This window comes from Erpetoichthys calabaricus, chromosome 4, assembly GCF_900747795.2.
Source record: "Erpetoichthys calabaricus chromosome 4, fErpCal1.3, whole genome shotgun sequence".
In the NCBI taxonomy this organism is placed as follows: domain Eukaryota; kingdom Metazoa; phylum Chordata; class Cladistia; order Polypteriformes; family Polypteridae; genus Erpetoichthys; species Erpetoichthys calabaricus.
In genome coordinates, this window is record NC_041397.2 from 133,802,404 (window position 1) to 133,812,472 (window position 10,069).

General features: G+C 36.1%; 1 protein-coding gene across 1 annotated transcript in view; it reads right to left on the reverse strand.

The window, feature by feature from the left end:
* The window catches only part of ace2 (angiotensin I converting enzyme 2), a 104,843-nt gene extending 95,893 nt beyond the window's left edge, over positions 1-8,950 (reverse strand). The window contains exon 1 of the mRNA XM_028799807.2: positions 8,662-8,950. Coding sequence (XP_028655640.1) covers positions 8,662-8,844 — 183 coding nt within the window. The 5' untranslated portion in view covers positions 8,845-8,950. The remainder of the gene's footprint in view (positions 1-8,661) is intronic.
* Between the last annotated feature and the right edge of the window lie 1,119 nt (positions 8,951-10,069).

Below are 10,069 nucleotides of genomic sequence, written 5' to 3' on the forward strand. Positions count from 1 at the left end.
ATGTATATATGTATGTCTATATTTATATGTATATATATATATATATGTAGATATGTAAATGTGTATATGTATATATGTATATATATATGTATATGTGGATGTGTATACGTATATACAGTAATCCCTCCTCCATCGCGGGGGTTGCGTTCCAGAGCCACCCGCAAAATAAGAAAATCCGCGAAGTAGAAACCATATGTTTATATGGTTATTTTTATATTGTCATGCTTGGGTCACAGATTTGCGCAGAAACACAGGAGGTTGTAGAGAGACAGGAACGTTATTCAAACACTGCAAACAAACATTTGTCTCTTTTTCAAAAGTTTAAACTGTGCTCCATGACAAGACAGAGATAATAATAATAATAATAATAATTCATTACAGATGACAGTTCCGTCTCATAATTAAAAGAATGCAAACATATCTTCCTCTTGAAAGGAGTGCGCGTCAGGAGCAAAGCCTGTCAGAAAGAGATAGGAAAGCAAACAAATCAATAGGGCTGTTTGGCTTTTAAGTATGCGAAGCACCGCGGCACAAAGCTGTTGAAGGTGGCAGCTCACACCACCTCCATCAGGAGCAGAGAAAGAGAGAGAGAGAGAGACAGAGTTTGTTTTTCAATCAAAAATCAATACGTGCCCTTCGAGCTTTTAAGTATGCGAAGCACCGTGCAGCACGTCGCTTCAGGAAGCAGCTGCACAGAAGGTAGCAACATGAAGATAATCTTTTGGCATTTTTAGACGAGCATCCGTATAGTCTAGGTGTGCGAACAGCCCCCCTGCTCAATCCCCCTACGTCAGGATCAGAGAAAGTCAGCGCAAGAGAGAGAGAGAGAAAAGTAAGTTGGGTAGCTTCTCAGCCATCTGCCAATAGCGTCCCTTGTATGAAATCAACTGGGCAAACCAACTGAGGAAGCATGTGCCAGAAATTAAAAGACCCATTGTCCGCAGAAATCCGCGAACCAGCAAAAAATCTGCGATATATATTTAAATATGCTTACATATAAAATCCGCGATGGAGTGAAGCCGCGAAAGGCGAAACGCGATATAGCGAGGGATTACTGTATATGTATATGTAGATATGTGTATATGTAGATATGTATATATATGTATATATGTTTATGTATATATATATGTTTACATAACCTCTTTAACACACTACTTCTCCGCTGCGAAGTGCGGGTATTTTGCTAGTAGGAAGATATCTGGAGATCTGAAAATGCCTGTCAATAGTGTTCAACCTCTGATAAAAAAGTGGAAAGTTAGGACTTCTGTTGTTACCAGGCCAGGGTCAGGTAGACCAATCAAGATTTCAGCCACAATTGCTAGGATCATTTGTTGAGCTGCCAAGAACAACTTATAAGCCACTTCAGCTGGTATACAGGTTTCTCTGCAAACAAGTGGTGTTCTGTTTCAAGATTCACAAAAAGGAGGTACTTGGACAAAAATGGGCTGCTTTAGTTGGCATTGTTCAGGGGAGGCTGCATGCCTGCCTGAGCTGTGCTTTCTGCTTGTGTTCTTCTTTTCAAAACCAATCCCAAACAGCCATACTTCAGACCAATAGAACTTCAGTACATCAAATCCTAAAGTTGCTTGCTTATAGGCTCTTCTAAGTCCAAACACGATCACTCTAACCAGCTGGTCTGATGCTTTATCTCCCACACCACCTTTTCACACCTGCACCCAAAACCATTTGTTGAGTTGAAGCTTGCAGCTAGGTAGTTTGGTCTCCTTGCAGACATTGGTTCAAAGTATGTTCTCCAGAGAATCACTGGCCAAACTGGTTTTAGACACTTCCACCAACCCTGCAATAAATTCCTCATCCAAAAGACTCAGTTTGTTAGGGTTAGGGTTTCACACCATAAGAACAAGCCTCAGAACCTCTAGAACAAAGTCCTTTGGAGTGATGAGACCAACATTGAACTTTATGATCACAACCATAAATGCTATGTTTGGAGAGGATGCAACATGACGAAAAGTACACCTTCCCTACTGTGAAGCACTGAGGTGGATCTCTGATGTTCTGGGGGTGTTTGAGTTACAGGTAACTTAGTGCAAATTGATGGCAAGGTGAATGCAGTATGTTACTGGAAAATATGAGGGACATTCAAAACGTTTCTGCACTTTTTTAAACTCTATTTACAAAGAATTTCAGAAACAAATTACATCACTTTTCTACATACTCACCTTCATTTGCGATACATTTTTCCCAGCATTGTACCAACTTTTTATTTCCCAATTACTACTACTCCCGCCAATGAAAATATGAAGTGCGGAAACTTTTTGAATGTCCCTCATAGTTAAGGACAACTTGCATCATCAGTCCAGAAGCTGCGTATGGGACGCACTTGGATCTTCCAACATGACAATAATCCAAAACACAAGGCCAAGTTGACCCTTTGGTGGCTACAGCAGGAAAGAGTAAAAGTGCTCTAGTGACCATCACAGTCTCCTGACCTCAATTTCTTTGAGCCACTTTGGGGAGACCTGAAACGTGCAGTTCATGCAAGGCAACCCAAGAATTTATGAGACCTGGAAGCTTTTCACGAAGAAGAGTGGGGTGCTCTGCCACCTGAGAAAATTAAAGGCCTCATCCTCAACTATCACAAAAGACAGCATGCCATCATTGATACTAAAGGGGGCAATAAACAGTAGTGAGAACTAAGGTTATGCAAACTTTTGAACAGGGACCATCTCATTGTTTTACTAATTACTATGTTTTGCTTAATGGTTGTGCTGTCTTATGATGCCTTATAGTTTAATGTGGATTCCATTAAAAGTAAATGAAATGTCTTTTCCCTGATCAGTCATCTTTTCTTTAAAGTATGGTACACATCTTACAAACTCTGCCAGGACATGTAAACTTATGAGCACAACTGTATTTATTATGTACATAAATAAATGTAGAGTAAAAATGAAGTGGAAATTGAATCAAATGAACATCTTCAATAATATTTAATTTGAAACTAAACACTTTGGGTCAAATCAAGTAAACAAGCTGCACAGCACTCAGATTGGTATGGGGTAGCTTAATACATCTGTGCACATTGACCTTTACAGATCTAGGTGAATATGTGACTTTGTTTCTTTCTCTTCACCATCCAGCATGTGCTCTGGTAGGACAAAGAAACTGACAACTATTTTCACTTAGAATTTCTTTTAGAGTATGCATGCATGCATGTGTTTCTGTCCCTCCATATGTGCTCACATGTATATTTATATAAATGATGTATCTCAAAACTACTTATTGCAAATCAATAGACTTGGCCCCATGACTAAATGGAGCAGACTGTTAAAATCCTGGTCAAATTAAACAATTTCTCTAGTAGTTATTGTTGGGCATAGGTCAAACTGTTTTTGAAAAGTACGTATTGGACCAAACTGGACCAAAAAGAATAAGCACAGAGTCTGAAACACAATGTAGTTTGTTTGAAGAAGATAGGTCCATTTATTTGGAAGTTGTCGTACATACAGTAGGTCTCAGGATTTAACATGGGTATCTCGGAAACTGTTCTAAATTGTTATTGCTGGGATGTAATCATCCATTAGCTTCACATAATGCAAAAATGCACAGAACTTTTTAATTTTATGACGTGAAAATTAATTTCAATTTTTGACAGACACACCATGCTAAAATCAGCTTTTCTCGATGTTCAGATGATCATAGAATCAGAATCTTAAGCTTAACTTAACAGCAAATTTTTGTGCCATCACCAAACTTCCATTTACATTGAGAAGTAAAAGGTGTATGCATGGTTAACTGGGTACTCATAATATCCACAGTGTGAGAGAGAATGAATGTGTGCATTAATGTGCCCTGTGATGAGCAGATGACTCTTTAAAAGATGGTTCCTGATGGCTGATACTGTTGTAAATGATTTATGAGAGTCTTTAAATTAAAGGTTTAAGAAATGGTTAAATTGTTGTAATATTATTCATGATTGCTTTCACTGCTCTTTTAGTTATTGTGTGGAAGGTAATATTTGAAACAAAGACAGATCTTAAGTTCATAAGGCTTTTTTAAAGTCTACTTCAGCTGCAGAGGGACTGGAGCCTAACCACTCAGTTTTGTAAACATGGCAGCAGCCAGTCTCGGAGAGGATGCCAGTTTATTACAGGACACATTCATATGCAAATACCCACATAACACCATAACAAAACATTAGCAAATCCACTTAATTCAATCCATATAGCATAAGTAAGTAAAATACTCAATAATGGGACTCCATTCTCAGCCAAACGTCAAGCTGGCTTCATCAAAAACTTGCCACTACTATAGACCACCAGGACCAAACTGGCTCACACCTATCTTAATATTATGCTGGGGCACAATTTATTTAATTACAACAATTATAGTATTACTTCTAATGCTGCTGAAAATTAATGAAAAATGACAACTTGATTAATGTCTGAGGAATGATAAGGTGAAAGTCATGAAGCCGCTGACATATCTGCTTTTCATTTTTTTCCTTGGATGAGCATAGAATAGAAAAGAGCAAAGACAATATAAACCATCAAAAGAGTTAGTGCACAGTCCCCAGATGCATCTCCCTTGCGTTTAAACTGACATTATTTATCTTCCTTAAATGAACCACCACTGCTTTTATTGTGAGCAATTTCAGCTACTGCTAGGTGACACAAAAAATGACTGAATAGTTTTTGGCTCTGTACACTAATTTATGGTTATATATTATATTTTATGGCACTCATAACTTCAATACAGCAAAGCAAGGGGGTAAAGGTGGAGGAAGAGAGTTTTTTTTGTTTTTTTTGTGATTTATAATTAAAGTTATATAAACAATAATGTGTTTTCTTCTATTCACTGAAATGCCCAATAACATAATTTTCTTTTCTTTTCATAATCTTAGTGAATTTTATGAACTGTAGTAACTTCGAATGTGCAATCTGTCCTTTATGTTAAATAATTATAAAATGGCATGTCATGCTGTTGTAATAGTTCGTGTTGCTGACTTACACCTCCAAAGTACGAGGTTCAAATCAAGGCAAAGGCATAGCCTGTGTGAAATTTGCAAGTGTTTGCATGAGCATCTTTCCAGGAACTCCTGTTTCCTTCTACTATCCAAAGATTTGCAACTTAAATTGGAACAGTTCTCCTGGTCAGCTGGATAAGTGATTTTCCATGCTCTTCCCATGCCTCAATGGGTTTCACATTAAAAGACCGATAGGTTAAGTGGAGACACTAAACTGTCCCTATGTAAGTGAGTGTACCCTGTGATTTACTTCCTTCCATTTCAGAGTGCTGGAATAGACTCCAAATATGTCACCATCCTGAACTGGATTAAGTGGGCTCAAAAATGCACAGAGAAATGGACAATTAGTTGTTGTAGAAATCTTTCAAATGAGACTTAAAGCCTTGCATTATTATGATACAATACATCACAGGTATGTGAAAAATACTACTATAGTATATAATAAAACACTATAGTCTGTGTGTTCAGTTCCTCAGAGTAATCTGATTGGTCAGTTTGGCTTTGGCTCATGATGAGAGAGTCGCCTTCAAAGATGGAAAATACAAAACTGGATCGGTGGCAAGAAAGGCGATTTGAAAAAAATGCGAGAGTCCGAAAAGTAGGATTTACAGGAACACATTCGAGAAAAGGAGCTCCAGTGAAGAGAGGTTCAGACACATGCGAATACAGAGGAAAGGCTTTGAAAGAACACACAGGGCAAGAGATAGCAAATATTTTCAAATTATTCTTTCACAAATATTTTAAATTATTCTACTACCCGTCTTTGACAGATTTCATGGCTAGTTACAGATAAATCAGTACAAAATATATTGTGTTTACTTTCAATCAAGACTTAGTATTATATGATAATGTAACTGATTTGTAGTATTGTAATAAGTTAAACTTTAGACATGATCACTCAGTATACAGTTTGAATGTTAAATGTAAAACAACATTAACAATGTACTTTTTGTTTTCAGAGGTCTTAGAAAATGTTATTTCAAACAATCGTTTCAATCATTAAGCAATACCCACCCACAGACTGTTGCTAGTGTGGCTTAACATTAAAATATTTAAACTCACTTAGTGACTAATGTTGTTGATTATTTTAAATACCATTCATGTTTATCTCAAGGTGATCTTTCTGGTGAAGTATGTGTAAGTGTTAGACCACCACCACCACGTTTAAAATATTTACCTTAGTGTGTTATAAATCAGGTTTATCTGTGTAACAGGAAAGAGCTAAAAGCCCTATTGAAGATAAAAAACCACATACAGTAGTGACATTACAAATCTAATTAAACCTAATATAATAAATAAAAGAAACAAGAATTTTTTATTTCCAAACAAATCAATTAAATGTACTGATCCTCTTTTAAAGTGAACACTAGCACAATAATTTTAAAGTAAATGTGAATAAAAGAACAAATTAAAAACGGAAAGAATAACACAAAGAAGGGGGAAATGTGATCAGTACATCATGAGTGAATGATCAGATAGACAGAAAGCATGTGAAATTTGAGCATTTTCGTAACAATTAAAATAAAGAACACACACACAAAAATCCAGCTTATCTAATGTGGCCTAACTGTTTCAACTCCCAACAGTATCTTTACCTACAAAAGACCCAGTTTTGAAAACATGAAAATATTTCTGATTTGTAAGTCAACCTGGGTAAGATTTATATTTGTACAAATAAATAAGTAAATGAGATTGTACAAATTAGACAAAAAAAACATGCATTATGTCACTAATCACAGTGTAGAGATTAATTGCTTGCATAACAGATTCTAAGTACTGTAGGTATTGATATCATGTACTTGGTTCGTAACTTGATATAGGTAAGTAAGCAATCAGGTCTGGAATAAGAAAGAGAAATGTGTACATATATATCATTACTTGATTTACATTCAAAATACATATTCATATCTGTTAATTATTTTTGGATCTGGGAAAATCTGGCATTTGTCAGACACCAACAACATGCAACACAACCCAAACCTAAGGATACTAAACAAGGATAGTTACACAGCACAGGATCAGTAAAAAGTACATCAATCCGTCAGTTTATATTCTGAACCTGCTTTTAACATGATGTTGTCACAGAAAACCTGTTTCTGTCACAAAATCATTGACAAAAGCCAACTATGGTGCCTCAGTACACTTAAAAAAATGCAGTATGTTTAATCAACCATCACTCCACAAACCACTACAGCGTCATAGGGATCCATAGCCTAACCCAGTGGCAACTGTTGTTAGGTAGGAACCAGTCTTAGATTTGATACCAGTCCACTGCAAGTTACCCACTACCAGACTCATTCACATCAGGCCAAATTATTATAAAGTTTTGGTATTTGGGAAGAAAGAATTCAACTGCAAATAAACAACACAGACAAGAAGAGCATCAACACTCCATACCTACTGTGACCAGTCCAGGTATTGATACCAAAGCACCAGAGTAGTGCAAATTAGACCAGTCTGACAATCTGTTTACGATAACAATATGTTTTATTTTGTATCAGTCACACATGGTGGAGATAGGGTTAAGAAGTCCGATATTTTAATGACAGTCTCCTTTGTCTACACACATTATGAGAATTTATAGCACTGTCAACTTAGCCATGATTGCTAAAGCACAACATAATGACATTTTATAACCTTCGGACTAACACTAACCTATACCTATCATTAGCAGCACTCTGATTTTTTTTTTTTTTAAAGTAATGCTTTGATTTTATATATTAAATTTTGTTTGCAATACATTCCCAAAATTATATACATTCACATTTCAGACCATGAAAAAATCAAAGCTCTTATTTCAATGCACATATGCATTGTCTATGCACCAATTCATTGTCATACTCTCTAAAACTAGCCATGGGTTGGGATACATTGTTAAATCCCTGTTGTTGAACCTCCAGTTAGGCTCAGTAGATACCCACCAGTCCAATGGGACTGATGAAGACTAATAATGTTTATTCAGTGGAGTGATAGCTAGCCAGTCTCATGTGTCATTTATTCTAGAGTGGATGTTTTTAAATGATAAGAATAATCCAGAATACTCAGAATGCAGATATGGAGACAATGTGCACCTAAACACAGACTCTGACCAGACTGGGAATCACCTTTGTAATATAAATACAAATTACAATGTGTAATTGATTAAATGAGTAGGTGCAAGGTTAAAAATAGAAATGGTATCTTTTTAACATTTTATTGAAGTTATTAAAATCAAATAACATTCCATACAAGCGAGTTAAGTTTTACAAAACTAGGTTTGAAACAAATCAACCCCCACCCAAGAGAAAGAGAGCTAGGCCAACAGAGTAAAACTTTAATTGTAGGAAAAAGAAATGGTATTTTTAATAATACTATATACAATAAAATGTTGTGTTATATGTCACAGTAATTCATAAGCAAATACTTCAGACTTCTCTAATAAAAAAAAAATTAATGAAACTAAACTAAATGAACATTGAACATCAATGATATTTTGTGAAAAAAGACACCTAATGATTCTGTCACTTTATAAATGCATTTTAAGTTTCACTTACATTCCTAAAGTTAGGTGTAAATATTTTACTATATTAAAGTAGCTTTCTTGTCACTCTTAATGTTTTACATTGTACTGCACTATTATTTCTATGACAACAAAAACAAACCCCGCACTAAATAGTGATTATATTGGAAACACTCACCAATTTCTCTGCATTTTCATTAGTGATATTTGTATTGTACTCCCATGATGCCAATGAGTACTGGTAGTTTAATATAGGAGCTTCAATGTTGAAATCATTCAGAAACTGTTCTGCTTTTTCTTCTACTGTTACAAGCTGCACGGCGGTGGCTGAGATTAACACTAACAGGAGACTGGGTGACATCCTGTCAGTCCTGCCTCTGGCTCTCCTAAATGAGAAAGGATTACTTGTGAGACCTGCAACTTACAGTACTTCTTTACCCTTTGACTGTAATACGAAGTACAACCTAAGAGGCCGCATGCTATGGTAATTATGTAATAAACTCTATACACCCTGCAAGATGAGCTCGTTGGCAATAAATGTACTTTTTCTCGGGTTGCTTGTTTATATCCTAGTAAACTGTAATGTGTTTGACCAATGATTTTATAAGTAACTTGATTTACTTTTCAGTGTAATGCTTTTTTTTTTTTTGCTAACTTCACTGCAGAGGGGGATATTAATCATAAACCCACCCACTTATTCGTTTAGGAAAAAACCTGAACTTTTAACTGCGCTGTATAAACTAAAGATAAGAAATAATTGAGGTTTTCATTCCTCTTAGCCTCCCGTCTCATATGGTTTCTTGATATTCCATTCTCTCATTCCATTTGTGGAATGGAGAGAATACTTTAAAGCATAACTTCTTCGTTATCGTAGAACATGATGCATTTTAAGACATAAAAATACATTTGCTTAAAAACCTGGCATTATCTCCTTCTGTCTTCCTGCAATCAAAACACCAAGCTGCGCATAAATCAACAAATGCACATTTATCTTTGTGGCTTATACTTCGCCAGACTCTCACCATAGGACTGCCATTGAGGATCCATCAATTCAAATGTTCAAAAGTCTCCTTGAAACCTGAAACTTTTCAGTTTAGGTCTGTGGTCATTGTACTAATTAGAAGGCTCAGCACTGTAGGTTCTTTCTTTTAAATATGGTGGTGTGTTATCCACCAGCATATTTAAACTTTAACTCACTCATAGTGAAAGTACACCACTGTCTGAAATTTTTGACAAAAAAAACCAGACCTTTCAGTTTGGTAGATAGCACTACTCCTCCATGGATCCATGGATCCTGGGTTCAATATCTGTGCCTGGTCAATGTTTGTTTAAAGTTTGCATGGCTCTTTTCTGGGTACTCCGGTTTTATTCCCATATCCTCAAATAACTTGCAGGTTAGGTTGGTTAATCACTGACACTAAATTAGTGTGTGTGTAAAAGAGAGGGCCCTGTAATGACCTGATGACTTGTGTCCAGTGCTGCCCAGTCCCTCTGCAGCTCCAGATTTGTATTAAACAGTTTGAAGAAAGACTGACTGACCAAAACATTAATTTGGATATTGTTAAGGAATACTTAATGGCAAGATA